General features: G+C 44.2%; 1 protein-coding gene across 1 annotated transcript in view; it reads right to left on the minus strand.

The window, feature by feature from the left end:
* The window catches only part of LOC135073494 (cytoplasmic dynein 2 heavy chain 1-like), a 38,409-nt gene that overhangs the window by 4,119 nt on the left and 17,760 nt on the right, over positions 1–16,530 (minus strand). Inside the window, exons 25-53 of the mRNA XM_063967679.1 lie at positions 16,161–16,261; positions 15,919–16,075; positions 15,663–15,817; positions 14,893–15,065; positions 13,462–13,571; positions 13,169–13,332; positions 11,296–11,419; positions 10,795–10,944; positions 10,583–10,702; positions 10,293–10,485; positions 8,286–8,424; positions 8,141–8,242; positions 7,996–8,097; positions 7,851–7,952; positions 7,706–7,807; positions 7,561–7,662; positions 7,416–7,517; positions 7,271–7,372; positions 7,126–7,227; positions 6,981–7,082; positions 6,836–6,937; positions 6,687–6,792; positions 5,688–5,828; positions 5,195–5,293; positions 4,299–4,443; positions 3,482–3,723; positions 2,716–2,839; positions 2,512–2,639; positions 1,906–2,034 (exon numbers count right to left, since the gene is read on the minus strand). Of these exons, the coding sequence (XP_063823749.1) occupies positions 1,906–2,034; positions 2,512–2,639; positions 2,716–2,839; positions 3,482–3,723; positions 4,299–4,443; positions 5,195–5,293; positions 5,688–5,828; positions 6,687–6,792; positions 6,836–6,937; positions 6,981–7,082; positions 7,126–7,227; positions 7,271–7,372; positions 7,416–7,517; positions 7,561–7,662; positions 7,706–7,807; positions 7,851–7,952; positions 7,996–8,097; positions 8,141–8,242; positions 8,286–8,424; positions 10,293–10,485; positions 10,583–10,702; positions 10,795–10,944; positions 11,296–11,419; positions 13,169–13,332; positions 13,462–13,571; positions 14,893–15,065; positions 15,663–15,817; positions 15,919–16,075; positions 16,161–16,261 (3,720 nt within the window). The remainder of the gene's footprint in view (positions 1–1,905; positions 2,035–2,511; positions 2,640–2,715; positions 2,840–3,481; positions 3,724–4,298; positions 4,444–5,194; positions 5,294–5,687; positions 5,829–6,686; positions 6,793–6,835; positions 6,938–6,980; positions 7,083–7,125; positions 7,228–7,270; positions 7,373–7,415; positions 7,518–7,560; positions 7,663–7,705; positions 7,808–7,850; positions 7,953–7,995; positions 8,098–8,140; positions 8,243–8,285; positions 8,425–10,292; positions 10,486–10,582; positions 10,703–10,794; positions 10,945–11,295; positions 11,420–13,168; positions 13,333–13,461; positions 13,572–14,892; positions 15,066–15,662; positions 15,818–15,918; positions 16,076–16,160; positions 16,262–16,530) is intronic.

Raw genomic sequence — 16,530 nt, forward strand, 5'->3', positions numbered from 1 at the left:
AGTTACTCCACTTATAACTAGGGTTTCTGATTTCTCGACTTATTTTTTTTCTCGAGTTTCGGGAATTCTCGAGGCCAAAGTCTCGAGTTTTCTCGGGTCTCGAGTTTTTTAATTAAAACTGTTGAAATCGGTTGAAATTTAATAAAAACATGGGTTTTTATTAATGTTATAATGTGTCTGGGTTATAATCAATAATACTGTAAAGTTTGAACAAAATCCGTTCAGTAGTTTTTGCGTGAAAGAGTAACAAACATCCAAACATCCACACAAACTTTCGCATTTATAATATTAGTAGGATAATTATAACTTAGTAATTAACTAAATGAACAAAAGTCATAAAGTCGCGTGTACTTTAAGGATTAATAACCATAAATATCTGGAGCTCCAATTGAATCACTTGTTTTCCAAAGAACACAAGTCCAAATAAATTGAAAAATTACGATAATAAACCTACATTTACAAACAAAAAAAAACTTTTAAATAAATTTTTAAACTTAAAGATAACGACTTGAATAAACGTATTTACGAGTACCTAAACTAACAGATAGTTAACAAAAAAAAAATCTGTCTTTAAATCAGTCAGTTATACAAACATAATGAAATATAGCATACTCGTAGGTGAACATTATTAGTTTCGGTTAAGATCATTACTTGCAAATCAAATTAGTTAAAAAAAGGAAAGACTAGGCCAGTCTAAACGCAACGTTAACCTATTAAATAATTAAAAACTTACTTTTGTCTAAGAAAATAGGCTTTCAAGAATATTAAAGCTTCAAAATCGAAACTCGAGAATTCTCGAGCTCCGGTAATTTTTTTCTCGTCTCGAATGAAGCCAAATTTCTCGAGTTTTCTCGAGTTCGAGAAAGCTCGAGCAGAAACCCTACATAACTCAAGAACGGCTGAACCGATTTAGCTGAAAATTGTCAGGGAGGTAGTTTAGAGCCAGGAGAAGGACATAGGATACTTTTTATCCCGTTCGAAATAAAAAAAAAGTCTGCTTATTTATTGCCATTAACGCGGAACAAAGTTCGCCGGGTCAGCTAGTTATTTTATAGAAAGAAGAAAGAAAGAAAGAAAATGACTTTATTTTGGCAACAACAAATTCAGGCAATATAGACATACACAAAAAAAATAATAACTAGTTAAGTTGCCAAAAAAGGTCACCCACTCAGTAATATCTTGACAGTGTGACTGCCAAGACACTGATTTTCAGTGGGTATTTTATCTCCCACTGTAATGTCAACTTATGTTTATGAGAGAAATCATCATCATCATTATTATTCTAGTTAAAGGAGTTCACTGCTGGACAAAAGTCTCCCTCAATGATTTCTACAACGGCTGGTCCTGTGCTGCTCTAGGCGCTTTTCACGATTTTCCCAGTTCATCAGTCCAACTAGCGAGTTGTCAGCCTGTATAAAGTAGGTTTTCCGAACCGTGATCATCATATGAGAACGTTCATGCCCCAACGGCCATTAAGTCCATGGGCTATGCCGTTTATTTTGGTTCTCCTTCTGATCTCCTCATTTCCAATTCGATCACGAAATCCCAGTCAATAATTAAAATCAAAAACATTTATTCAGCTTTAACCAGTATTTTGGCACTTATCAACGTCAAAAATAACAATATCAAAAAAGGTTTCCCTTAAACACCCTTAAGAATAGCACACTGCGTCGCTCTTTGAGTGACCTTGAGTCTTCCGAAGAGGTTCATGATGAGGTTGTATAATTGCAACACGACTGTAAAATGTATGGAAACTAACGCGGCGCTGTTATTGGCAGCAGTCGCGTTGCTTATTGTACAACTATCAGCTGGTTGCTTAAATTCCTAATACGCAATACGCATACCACATGACATGGTGCTGCATTGATATCGTACATCATTGGGTCAGGAGTCAACACCACATACCTTGTGCAGCGGCGGCGCGCGGGTTGCCTGGCGCGCCAGGACAGCTAACGCAAGGTGAAGGCCGCGGGCCGCACGCGCCGCTTCCCGCGCCTCGCTCGCGCACACACTGCCCCACCATCCGCGCATGCGCTGCAACGAACAAACCAAATTAAATCCAATCTTATCAATAAAAGCGAAAGCCACTGATCGACTGACTCACTCATCACGAAATCTCAGAAACTACAAGTTCTAGGAGTCTCAAATTTTGCATGGGGGTTCCTCTTAAAACGTAGGTGCTCACTAACAACGGATTTTACTAAACTCCACCCCTAAGAGGCTAAAACAGGATCCACGCGTACGGCCGCTAGCCCGCGTCGCGGGCGGCCGCTAGTGTTTAACTAAAAGGGAAATACCACTCACTGATTAATCACGAAATCTCAGAAACTGTAATACCTACAAACTTGAAATTTGACAGGTAGATTTCTTATAGAGTGCAGAAATCCGCTAAGAACGGATCTTACGAAACTTCACCCCTAAAGGGGTAAAACGGGGCGTACAAAGTCGCGGACGCCTGCTAGTTTTAAATAATAAACATACATAATCAACTTATACCAATAAAGAACTTACGTCAATCTTATAATCTGCTTTTAGGAGAGGACTTCCAGACATCAACTTCTTCCAGAGTGCCAGAATCATTTTCAAAGGCGTGACATTGTTTTTATTATTTTCTTGGCTACTCGTTGTAGAGTCCAATTCTGTAAAAGTTTAGTACATAATATTATGCAATACTCAGTGAACAAAATAAATTAACAGCATTGAATTATTACTCACCTTTTAAACCATTTATGATATCGTTGGCGGCGTTTCTTTCCCATGCGATTCTGCAATTGGCCGGCAGACCGAGTATTTCTGGTGTATCAATTTGAGGGAGAGCTTCAAACGCTGAGGAATATTCCTAAAAAACAAAATTTTTGTTTGTGTAGGTATATAGATAAAGTACTCGCACTTGAATCATGGTTGAATATCGGTTATCATCAAAAAATCCGATCGAGTTAGAATTGGGTAGCTGACTTGAAATCAATAATTCCAAGACACAACTTCTTTAAGAACGCTTCAATTTAACTCTGAAAATCGAGCCAGTTTTCAATGCACCTGTGTGCGGGTGGCATGTGGCAAACGCAGCGGTAGTCCAAGGCCTCGCTCCCCGCGCGCGCCGCGTACGGAGCTAGCATCAGAGCGCGGCTTTATACGGATCCTGTGTACGGATGGCGTGTGGCAAACGCAGCGTTAGACCAAGCGGGCGCGCGTCGTTTTCTAGCGCATGATCCCCGAGCGTTGCATTATGCAGCGCGCGCAGGGCTGCACGGTCGGCCTCTCTTCCCGCGCGCGCCGCGTACAGCGCTGCTTTATAATGTACCTGTGTGCGGGTGGGATGTGGTAGACGCAGCGGTAGACCGAGAGGACGCGCGTTGTGCGCTAGCGCATGGTCACCGAGCGTTGCATTATGCAGCGCGCGTAGGGCCGCACGATCAGCCTCGTTACCCGCGCGTGCCGCCTACAGAGAGCTAGCATCAGAGCGCGGCTTTATAAAATGTACCTGTGTGCGCGTGGCATGCGGCAATCGTAGCGGTAATCCAAGCGGGCGCGCGTCGTGCGCTAGCACGTGATCCCCGAGTGTCGCATTATGCAGCGCGCGCAGGGCCGCACGATCGGCCTCGCTTCCTGCGCGCGCCGCGTACAGCGCCAGGACCAAAGCGCGCGCGCCCGCGCCGCCGGCCCGCAGCGCCTCGGCGCTCGCGCACACCTCGCCCCACTCCCACGCGTACCACTGGGTCCAACCTGCACGACGCTGGGTTTACTACGTGTTCACATACAGGGTGGAAACGATACTCTGAACTCGATTATTTCTGAACTAGTTATACAAGAAAACGAAAAACTAGTTCCTGGTCCTGATAATGTTCCACGAGCTCTATCAAACGGTATCAATAATAGGTTAAAAGAAGGATAACTACGATACTAAACTATACAAGAAATCGAAAAACTAGTTCTTGGTCCTGAAAATGCTTCACGAGCTCTATTATCGAATCAAAATAGGTTAAAGAATATACTGGCTCTATCCGAAAATTCAAAGTTTGAGTTGCGTTTATGAATGTAAATAAGCAAGTCAATTCTTTTCAACAAAAGAGTTCATTCTTTTTATGTAAAGGAAATCCACTAATGGACAAAGGCCAGGCATCCAGGTGCTTCTCTTGATCTTCACCATACTGTCGATCCATTGGGAAGTGTGGTAAAATTACGTCTTCTGATCTGTTGTCGTCACTTGAGAAATTCACGGTCCCAAAGGCCATCAATTCTACGAGCTACGTGCCCCGCCCACTGCTACAAATTTGGCAATAAGACAGCAGACTACTGACCTTGCGGGATGTATGCGCGGCGCTCCTGCAGCACGGCGTGGAACAGCGCGAGGCAGGCGTGCGCGCGTACCAGCGCCGGCGCCGCCTCGTAGCCGCCCCACGCCGCCAGCGTGCCTAGAGCGTTGTGCTTCACGCCCTCGGGCGCCTGTCGACAGATACGCGTTAGTTACAGAACCCTCCCGCAACCGCAGTCAGTTATGTATGCATAAAGTACGGCCAACGAGAGCGATACCAAATGTAAACAAACCCAATGTCATTGTCATTTGGAATAGTAGGGGTGGGTTGCACCACCTATCTTTAACGGTAACTATGACGATAACCGGTGCTTTTTGTATGAAATTTGACAGATTTTTGACGTTTGTCAAAGTTAAAGTAAGATGGTGCAACCCAGCCTAAGGGTTTGACTTTGACATATTTTGGCGGGAGAACGAGACATTACGACAAATACACAAGATGGGAAGAGACAGAATAGATTGTCAATTCGAAAGTCGAATCGACCTTTTGTATCGCTTCTCGTTGGCCGTACTTTAGTTATAACAGAGCCCACTGCCCCTGTATGCATAGATACAGTCCGTGTCAAATAGTACGTGACACCCGAAGTGGCCAGAAATTTCACAACACAACCTTATTCCACTTGTAACAAAGATGTCTTGTTCTATTGGACGCACATAAGTAAGTAGTATTGTGGGTACATAAGATAAATGTAACTAAAAAAGTTGCCATCTTCTCTCTGGGTCATAAGATGGGTACATCCATTATCATACCAGCACCGTACTCGAATAAATGCATGCGAAACAAATTCTTTGCATAAAAGGGACGATGACACTGCTTTCTGTAAGTATTATTAAAATAAAGGTAGTGAAAGATTAGCGACATAACTGAAGAATTGAACTTACCTCTAAAATAACGTTAACGCACGCATTTGCAATAAGTGGCGGTATTTCACGGTCTTCGGAAACAATCCATAAACGAAACTCTTCACTGAAGTCTTCAGGCTGAAAAGATTGTTTTAGTATAGACTTCCAATGCTTCTCCTCTTTCTGCTTTGGGTCGTGACAAACAAATACATTTTTTGACCCCTTCAAACCCCGCGAATCGAGACACAATAGACAATCAACAAATTTTCAGGCGGTCATCTGCGAGATGTCCAACACTGAACCACAAAACTGAACCGTCCATAGCTGGGACATTGTCTGGAGGGCGCCACTATCAATACTGGATTATTAGTTCCGATTTTTGCCAAGTTAGACATTTAGTACCGATTTTTGCTATACAAATTATGATATTTACAGAAGGGCGCTACTATCAAATATCAATACTGGGTTGTTAGTTTTTGATATTTGCTACTTGTAGTTTTAGAATCGTTAGACCTTAACAGTATAGACTCACCGGCCGTTGCACGAAGGCGGCGACGAAGCTATGCAAGTCGCCGGTGAATGGCGAGGCGCCCACGAGCAGCGCCAGCCAGCCGCCGCCGCGCGCCGCCTCCACCGCCGCCTCCCATGCGTGCAATCCTTCCTCAACGCCCACCTAAATGTGCGGTCATACGATTTTATATGAACAGCAGTTGGGACTTGGGTTAGTATGTTATCTCATTACGCGGTCACAATTGCTTAAGCTTGTTATTCCCTTGCTTTCGTGACGTTGATATGAGCCTTCTCGTAGTGGACATTAAGTCTGATTATTTCGTTATTAGGACACAGATTTTAATTAAAATAATGTTAAAGTTTAGTTTAAAAAAATATGGTTTGACACAGGAGGTTCATATGTGGTTAATCGAGATAATAAAAGGTTCAAATTACAGTTTCGCCCAATGATCAGATTGGTGGTTAGTTAGCTGATTAGGGAAACCCTTCCGAAACGGAAAGTCTCGTGAAATGAATCGATTTAATCTTTTCTGTTGAAGTTAAACAAAGTGATATTTATAATGCTCAATTTTTGTGTAATGGCGCTATTTTGAGCTACTTCAATGAGCCGGCGCAGGAAGCTGTGTCAGATGATTAAGTTGGAGGAACGCAAGGAACTTTTTTGAGTCAATCTTGTACAGGATGACTTTCAAATCGTTGGCATCCTTTAATACAACTACTCATTTCCCAAATATGAGACAAATTCAATGAGATTTTTTGTCATGACATCTGACATTTGACATCAGCCTTACATTTTGTTGCAAAATAACACTTAATATATCGAAATAAGATGCAGAGTTTTAAGCTTGATGTGCTGTCGTCTGTACAAGATTTTAAATATCGAAATTTTAACTTATTGGATTTGTCTCATATTTGGGGAATGTACCAATGCATCATGAGTCGAGTCTTATTTTAAAAGGATGCCAACGATTTCAAAGTCACCCTGTATAATGACAGTGTTACTGTGCGAGCGTGGTGTTACCTGTGTGAGCGTGGTGCGGCGGGCGCGCGCGTGCGCGGCGAGCACGTCGGCGGCGTGCGGCGCCAGCACGAGCGCGGGCCGCGCGCGCCCGCTCCAGCGCGCCGACCTGTATAATGACAGTGTTACTGTGCGAGCGTGGTGTTACCTGCGTGAGCGTGGTGCGGCGGGCGCGCGCGTGCGCGGCGAGCACGTCGGCGGCGTGCGGCGCCAGCACGAGCGCGGGCCGCGCGCGCCCGCTCCAGCGCGCCGACCTGTATAATGACAGTGTTACTGTGCGAGCGTGGTGTTACCTGCGTGAGCGTGGTGCGGCGGGCGCGCGCGTGCGCGGCGAGCACGTCGGCGGCGTGCGGCGCCAGCACGAGCGCGGGCCGCGCGCGCCCGCTCCAGCGCGCCGACCTGTATAATGACAGTGTTACTGTGCGAGCGTGGTGTTACCTGCGTGAGCGTGGTGCGGCGGGCGCGCGCGTGCGCGGCGAGCACGTCGGCGGCGTGCGGCGCCAGCACGAGCGCGGGCCGCGCGCGCCCGCTCCAGCGCGCCGACCTGTATAATGACAGTGTTACTGTGCGAGCGTGGTGTTACCTGCGTGAGCGTGGTGCGGCGGGCGCGCGCGTGCGCGGCGAGCACGTCGGCGGCGTGCGGCGCCAGCACGAGCGCGGGCCGCGCGCGCCCGCTCCAGCGCGCCGACCTGTATAATGACAGTGTTACTGTGCGAGCGTGGTGTTACCTGCGTGAGCGTGGTGCGGCGGGCGCGCGCGTGCGCGGCGAGCACGTCGGCGGCGTGCGGCGCCAGCACGAGCGCGGGCCGCGCGCGCCCGCTCCAGCGCGCCGACCTGTATAATGACAGTGTTACTGTGCGAGCGTGGTGTTACCTGCGTGAGCGTGGTGCGGCGGGCGCGCGCGTGCGCGGCGAGCACGTCGGCGGCGTGCGGCGCCAGCACGAGCGCGGGCCGCGCGCGCCCGCTCCAGCGCGCCGACCTGTATAATGACAGTGTTACTGTGCGAGCGTGGTGTTACCTGCGTGAGCGTGGTGCGGCGGGCGCGCGCGTGCGCGGCGAGCACGTCGGCGGCGTGCGGCGCCAGCACGAGCGCGGGCCGCGCGCGCCCGCTCCAGCGCGCCGACCTGTATAATGACAGTGTTACTGTGCGAGCGTGGTGTTACCTGCGTGAGCGTGGTGCGGCGGGCGCGCGCGTGCGCGGCGAGCACGTCGGCGGCGTGCGGCGCCAGCACGAGCGCGGGCCGCGCGCGCCCGCTCCAGCGCGCCGACCTGTATAATGACAGTGTTACTGTGCGAGCGTGGTGTTACCTGCGTGAGCGTGGTGCGGCGGGCGCGCGCGTGCGCGGCGAGCACGTCGGCGGCGTGCGGCGCCAGCACGAGCGCGGGCCGCGCGCGCCCGCTCCAGCGCGCCGACCTGTATAATGACAGTGTTACTGTGCGAGCGTGGTGTTACCTGCGTGAGCGTGGTGCGGCGGGCGCGCGCGTGCGCGGCGAGCACGTCGGCGGCGTGCGGCGCCAGCACGAGCGCGGGCCGCGCGCGCCCGCTCCAGCGCGCCGACCTGTATAATGACAGTGTTACTGTGCGAGCGTGGTGTTACCTGCGTGAGCGTGGTGCGGCGGGCGCGCGCGTGCGCGGCGAGCACGTCGGCGGCGTGCGGCGCCAGCACGAGCGCGGGCCGCGCGCGCCCGCTCCAGCGCGCCGCCGCGCTCACCGCCTCCGACCCGCCCCACCAGCCCGCCCCTATAATAATAATAAATATCCTTGGACATATTACACTACGCTTCCAAAGTCCGGTCGCCGAGCACGTAGAATTTCGTCCAATGACCCCAAGCTACCCATCCTTATCCCTCGCACGTAATTATATTGCTATCGCGACTGTGCGACGGGCGGCCGCAGTGAGTGTGCAAGCGCGACAGCAATCCTAATTACGCGCGAGTGCTTGCTTGGGGTAACTGGACGAAATTCTACCTGCTCGGCGACCGGACTATAGTCCACAACTAAGCAAAGCTTGTACTATGGGTACTAGACAACGGATATAAACATACTTAAATACTTTTTTTTGGTAAATACATATACAGTGTGTCCGGGCTTGTAGTGATCAAACTTTAAGGGCAAAATCTAGGGACAATTTTATCGATAAAAATACTTCAAATTTGGGGCCTGACCCATTTTTCAAAAAATTACATCGATTTAAGTTTTTAATTTTTAGTTTAAACCTCTTCTTTAAAAAACAAGTGAAAGCGTGGGTAGCTTAACATTAATAGGCAAATATTTTATATCATGCGATAGCCAATAAAATTATCTATTAGAAGAAGAAGAAAGCAGACACAAGTTTCATACATTTTATGGGAGTAAGAATGGATTTAATTAGAAAAATACGTTACTTTTTTCACTTCTTTTTCAGTTATTTTCCAACACAAGAAAAACCAGGTCGTTAAGGTATGTTTTATTTGCATTGTATTTTTAGTATTTGAGCTATTCTACAAAACGAATGTAAATTTATTAGTGTACGTCTATTAGTTTCGACGTAATTGTTGAATAAAGATACCCCTTCCCAGCGGTTTCCATAGTAATCGGAATAGGTTGTGTGATTCTTTCAGGCAGTGCATTTTCGCATGTCGCGTTGCGCTATGGAAACCGCTGGGAAGGGGTATCTTTGTTCAACAATTACGTCGAAACTAATAGACGTAGGCTAATAAATTTACATTCGTTTTGTAAAATAGCTCAAATACTAATAATACAATGCAAATAAAACATACCTTAACGACCTGGTTTTTCTTGTGTTGGAAAATAACTGAAAAAGAAGTGAAAAAAGTAATGTATTTTTCTAATTCAATCCATTCTTACTCCCATAAAATGTATGAAATTTGTGTCTGTTTTCTTCTTCTACTAATAAATAATTTTATTGGCTATCGCATGATATAAAATATTTGCCTATTAATGTTAAGCTACCCACGCTTTCACTTGTTTTTTAAAGAAGAGGTGTAAACTAAAAATTAAAAACTTAAATCGATGTAATTTTTCGAGAAATGAGTCAAGTCCCAAATTTGAAGTATTTTCATCGATAAAATTGTTCATAGATTACGCCTTTAAAGTTTGATCACTACATGCCCGGACACACTGTATAATAAACATAGTAACACCCAGACCCATCACTGAAATTAAAAATCATTTCGATTTCTGCCCGGTCGAGAATCGTACCCGGGACCTCTCGGCATAGTAGTCCGTTCCGAACCACTACATCAAACGGACGACTATGACACAAACAAAACGATTTTACGTGGTATTCGCCACGTGGGTTGCCATTTCCTTGGAGAAAATAAAACGAATCAAAACTCACGCGATGTACCATTTATCAGTCATGTCGTGTCAATGCGAACAACTACTCATATTAGTGTAATACCTACACCCCTGTACGGTCCAGTGCTAAAGAGAATCAGCACTTATTGCCTGTAATACTGGATTAAGAGCCAGCCATAAGTAGATGAGAAAATGGTATGTAAAGGCACAGGTACAGCAGGTACATTAAGTTTTGTTCTTAACTATAAATTTATTTTTGAAACTTTACACGCGTATCGATAATATAAAAAACAACTAAAAGTCCTTACCTAACAGTTCATCAACGAACGCTATAATGGCCCTGTACAAAGTGTCAGGTCGCAAAGCAGCAATGGCCACCACGGCTTCGAATGAATTCAGTCGCAAACGAGACACCACGTTGAGATCGCCGGACGATAAGAACTCAGTCCATAGATCAGACTTTTGCAACGACAACTTGTTGAAAAGGTCTTCGTCGACAGTCTGTAGAAAAAAATATATTCTTAAGTATAAGACCCCTGTATATGACTATTCTAAAGCAAAGTCATCAGGGAACACAGGTTTCCATGGAAGAACTTACCTTCAACTGAACAATTCTATTGATCCGATCGGTTGGTATCCACGTGTACATTTTCTTGATTTCATCTATGTTTCTTTGTTCATCATTTCCAATCACATTACCAAGAAATAGTTGCCAAAGCTGTGAAATATAAATAATGAGTTATTTATTAAGAGTGATTACATACATAAAATATTAATTTTAGATGGTGATGTAACTTTCTAGATATTTACCTTGTCTGGCATAGCTTCGGAATAAACTTGCTTCAATATATGCAAGACAATAATATATTTATCCTTCTTATGAAGTCCTAGTAGAACTCTTTCTATAATTCTTCTAGTTATGAATTTGATCACTTCGTCATTATCAATTTTGTTAGGATCCTGAAAATGAATGATATGAACATAAAATCCACAGATGTTATCTAGCTATATCACAATATAACAAGCTCGACTCTATGTGGTAAATAAAAGATTACAAAAGTAATGAGTTACTACACTAGCTTTTACCCGTGACTTTACCCGCGTAAAATCAGTCACATATCGTTATAAATTATAGCAGTAGGTAAAGTTCGGTCGCCGAGCACATAGAATTTCGTCCAATGATCAAAGCTGCCCATCCTTATCGCTCGCGCGTAATTATATTGCTGTCGCGACTGTGCGACGGGCGGCCGCAGTGAGTGTGCGAGCGCGACCGGACTTTTGTAGTAAGATAAGCAGCAAACAAAATGTTACCCCTCTGCGCAGTGCGTCGACATAGACGTCCAATACCACGTCCACTGGTAGCGCCAGGAGCGGGCGGTGCACCGCCAACCTCTTTACTGCCAGCGCGAGAGACGCGACGCGAGCGGCGCTTGGCCTGTTGACAGTGGCGGGTATTAGCATAATATTTCAAGATAGGTAGCAGGGTACTTATTTTAACAGATTTCATAGCTTTGATTATAAATGAATAAACAGTTTACTAAACTATTACTATGTAAAAAAAATAAAATTAAAATTAAATCCATCGTAGGCGTACCTAAGTATAGGTACTATCGGGGACTCGAACGCCTTGACACCTTAAGGGCCTAAATTGTTTGCACACACACGCTCGATTATGCTCCGCCCCCGTTCATTCATGTTTCGGGTCTAAGCAGCGTCGGCGCACCACTGTAGATGTTTGCCCTAGCAAACCAAGCTCTATGTAAAGCATTTAGGATTGAGTATTGCTTATTACCCGCATCCGTAGCGCTCGTTTGGCAACGTCGCATTTTAGTCAATTTGAAACCCAATAAAGAATCGCTACAAAATATTATATGAGGCTTCGTGTAAAATTTGAACTAGCGATTGCCCGCTCGGGTCACAAAATTGCTATCGCACATTCCGAGGTAACTATGCAATTTCCCGAGAAAAAAGTAGCCTTTTCTACAATTATTGTTGATATTATGAGTGTAAATCTCATGATATTAGTTTAGCTAGTTAGGGCGAGAAATACAAAATCATACAGTTACTTTCGAATTTTACTTATTTAATAGGTATTTAATTTATTCGGAACTTTAATTTAAAACAATATGTTATTGAATTAATTAGTAAAGAGTTAAGGAATATTTGTGGCTTAAAAACAATTATTGTAAGATCTGGCTATAACTTTCTTAAATCCTTGAATGTAAATAAAAACTTATAATAGGTTTCTATTTATTTTTAATGCATATTTTGTTTTCCGTTTTAAAGAAACACTTATCTACGTTATTAAAATTTAATATAAATATTGCACTAGGTAGCAATGATCCAGGTAATTGGTTATCGTAAATATTATAATATTAAGTTAGTTTTATTTCAAATTCAATTTTTTATTGCACATTAAGTGTCTTTACACAAGGTCTTAAATCAATAACAATTAAACTTCAAACTAAATAATACTTAAACAGTTAACAATGTATAGATAAGTTTGTAAAATTATTTTGAGAGGCATGGTTCAGTAATCGAGCGGAGGTCAATAAAAAGGCAATCAAACAGTCCAATTACTAGCACGGGTCAACACAAATCAATCAGTTATTGATCACGAAACTTCGCAAAAAAACAAAGGAGAGAATATGTCGACAGATCGCCAAAGCAAAAAGCAGACAGACCTCGTATAAAAACAAAATATTAAAAAAAATACATATCTATTTGTTTGTAACCAAATTCTATTATTAAAATTCTAAGGCTGAGTTGCACCATCTTACTTTAACTTTAACAAACGTCAAAATTCTGTCAAACTCCATACAAAAAGCACCGGTTACCGTTATAGTTACGGTCAAAGTTAGGTGGTGCAACTCAGCCTAAAACTAAGAAAGATTGAAGAAAAAGAAACATTTCGTTTTAAACCTTAACCGTATGACAATAAAGTGCACAATGGTATTTCGTATTGCAACCTAAGCCCTGATTGTCTCTTATTGGTCGTAGTAAAAATATAGTAAAATGCGTAACCAATTAGAGACGGGGTGAGCACGTGACCGGAGCGATGCGCTTACGCTAAAATTTCTACAAAGTGGTCAGGCGGAAGAGTCCCCGATAGTACCCCATTGTTTACCTGAATTTATTCTTATTATAATTTATTTATTTTTTACACATTCAATCATGGACTGACCTGTAGGTGTCACAGGCAGCTCGAGTGCTAGCAGAGATAGCGTGCGCCGCCGCCAACGCTTCGGCTATAGTAGCGCCCGTCTCGCGCGTTTTGTTCAGCGAAGCGAGCAGATTTGCATCGTGTAGGATGTCGTTGTTTTTCGACAGATCTCGTAGGAGATTTTCCTAAAAAGTATATTCATTTTTATAAACTTTATTAGTTGTGTAAAGTCGTGGGTTAACGTGGTAAAGATACATAATATATGGAAAGTTCCTGAATGGTATTTATAATTATATTAATTTACTCATACATACCTGTAACTCATATTGTTGCTTTTGAAGAGTAGCTTTTTTCAGCTTTATCTCTTTAGATTTTTCATTAACTTCTGGATTCAATCGCTGCAGAGCGTAGAACACCAATTGATCTGGGAATAAAGAAATAAATGATAGGAAAGATGTCGTAACAGAGCATACAAGTCTGAAACACATCTGAAGTCTTGCTGAAATTTGACGTCACAAAAAACCCCCTATGCCACTCCCATAAATAAGACATTGACTCAGTTATGCGATGGACCTATAGCTACGAAGCACCGTATGTACATATGTCGTTTCTCTGGTATCTAGCGCTTCTGGCCCACTCGCTAATCGCTCATTGGGGCTCGACAAACATCGACCTATTCGATGGGCTTATACCGTGTCGAGGGCGGGACAATGTTACTCGGGTCGAGCTTCAGTTAAGTCCGTCGCAGAAGCGACGAGAAGCCCGCGTCATGAGCGTCAGCTGGATGCCTGCATCGGCCGCTGGCTGAAGGAACCAACGATGTATGTACCTGTGAGAGCCCGAGCCTCGCGGTGAAGTGCAGCGGGGATTGGCGGGCGGCGTCAGAAGGTGTGATTGTCAGGGCCCAGAAGGGGGAGAACTGAACATAGGGACAAGGACGAAGAGTAAATAACTTGTAGGGAGTGAAGAAGTGTGGCGCGGTGGAGTGCTATCTGCTAGAGATGGGTTATACTAGGTAAATTTGATACTAGGTGCACCTATTCCAAGTATTTATTAATACTCGATCCAAATACCTGTTCCACCTAGTACGTAGTAATTTAGCATACTTGACGCGACTAGTGCGGACTAATCCAAGTAATATGACTTTAAAATAAAATTTTCTTTGAAAAGATACAACCGTAGTATGAATAATGCAATTTGAAATTGAATAATAATATAATTCCTCCCTTCATACTTCAACAGGCTTTGGACTGTCAACTTAAAAGTTGGCGTATTTAAAAGATATCAATTTCATAAAAATATTTACATACTTTTTTCTTATTTACATGAATATGGTTTGACTACGTTTGTGTGCGTTTGCTTCGTCGCGCTCAAATTTGTTTGGTCAGACAGAGACGGAGTGAATCTCTACGTACGTTAGCGAGAAATACTAGGTGCGCGTAATACACGACTACGGATTACGCAATAATAACCTCTATTACTTTCAGGGTAGGGTCGGAAATCGTGTAATTTATAAAATACTAGGTGGATCAAGTATTTTTTAAAATGGAATAGGTGCCGCCTAGTACTGTAAAATACCTAGTGTGTGGATCTGTTCTAGTAAATACGTCTCATTTCTACTATCTGCCCTCGGCAGCCGCAATTTCGCGCACACCTCCCGCGATTCGGCCAGTATAACCGCAAGGTTAGTATGGCAATGGGTGGTGGTGGGTTGTACTACGCCCGAGCCTGGGAGCCGCGGGTACCTGTGAGCGCCTCGAGCCGCGCGGTGAAGGGCAGCGGGGACAGGCGCGCGGCGTGCGGCGGCGGCAGGCGCGCCCCCACAGACACCAGCAGCAGCCCGCCGCCGCCCAGCAGCAGCGGCGCCCAGCTTTGGTGTATCCCGTCTACGTCCGTGATCACTAGCGTGCGTCCGAGCCTGGCGAAAAAGCGGATAGATAAATTAGATACTCTTTATTTATTTATTAGGTACACCAACAAAGTCACATACTTAGTACAGTTATACATTTTAACATGGTACGTATATGACCTCAATTACAGGTATACACAGCATTTCTTTTTTCAATGTTAGGGTAATTATACACTAGTAAAAACAAAAATCTATTTAATAATCAAATGTCAATGTGTATCATTTAGTACCAAATAAATATTTTTTCTTTCTTTCTTTCTTTCAAATAGAGTAAATTAAGTAAGTTTATTGCACACCATACACTGACAAAGAAAAGAAGGAAATTATAATAAAAACAAGCGAGCATCGAAGGTCGCCAACTCGTCTGACTCAACAATCCAACAACGCCTGGACCAATTTTACCAATGCTTTTTTTTAAATGTTCGTTGAAGTTCAATGATGGTTTTTACGGCGAGATTTGCAAAATTCAACCCATAAGTAAGGTACGAAGTCGCGGACGGCCGTTAGTGATGTATAAAACAACATCTGCCAAACGTAACGCCTGAAAATAAAAAAAGACGTGCCGAAAACAGATAAATTACACTCTTTTAAAAAAAGCGTACTTACCTGACAGCGTACTGTACGGTAGTGAGTAATTTTTCACTATGCTGCGACACGAAATCGCACTGCGATTCAGCTAGCGTGTTTTTCAACCAAGCGATCGCCTCACCATCCGGGTCGATAACGAGCGGAGTCAGGCCGCATCGCTGAGCTTGCAGAACCTTCGTGATAAAAAAATCAAATTATTACCATTTTCGACAGTCGCATGATCTGATGGTTCTTGCATCAAACTACAACGTAACCTTGGTTTCAATTAATTTACCTGATCAATGAGCACGGCATTCTTGATAGCGGACGAGTCTGATGGCAGGCCATCCGCCTCCCATTTCAGTTGCTTCTCTGGCGTCGAAAGGAAATTGAGGACTGAGAAAGACTCATCATCGAAACCGATTAGTGAACCCCATTTCTTTAATTGTTGCCTGTAAAATAAATAGCTATGATATTGGGAACTGAATCATAAAATTAAATTTTATTACTTATAATATTTTCCTTTGTTTAACGTACCTTGCTTGCTGTTCAGTTACATCAGGCAAGTAGACTACATAAGCAGCAGCTAGGAGTGAGCGAGAATTCAGCTGTACTATTTCTCTCGATATATTTTCCAGCTGAAAATAAAAAATACTGAATCAATTACATATCATAATGAGATCGCCTGATCTCAGCTTGAGATCTGCGTTATCACGTGAGTGGTGGCTCAAAATGGCATTACTTGCTAGACTAGTTAAACTAGATGTAAAATAGCAGTCTTACGTCAGTCTCCCAGGCATCATACTCCTGCGCGAGCGTGGCGATGAGTGCGGTGGCGGCGGCGATGGTGCTAGTAGCATTTGAAAGGGACAGCTCTAGCGCTGCCGCGTCACGCGGATACTGACCC

Source organism: Ostrinia nubilalis, chromosome 7, assembly GCF_963855985.1.
Source record: "Ostrinia nubilalis chromosome 7, ilOstNubi1.1, whole genome shotgun sequence".
Classification (NCBI taxonomy): Eukaryota; Metazoa; Arthropoda; class Insecta; order Lepidoptera; family Crambidae; genus Ostrinia; species Ostrinia nubilalis.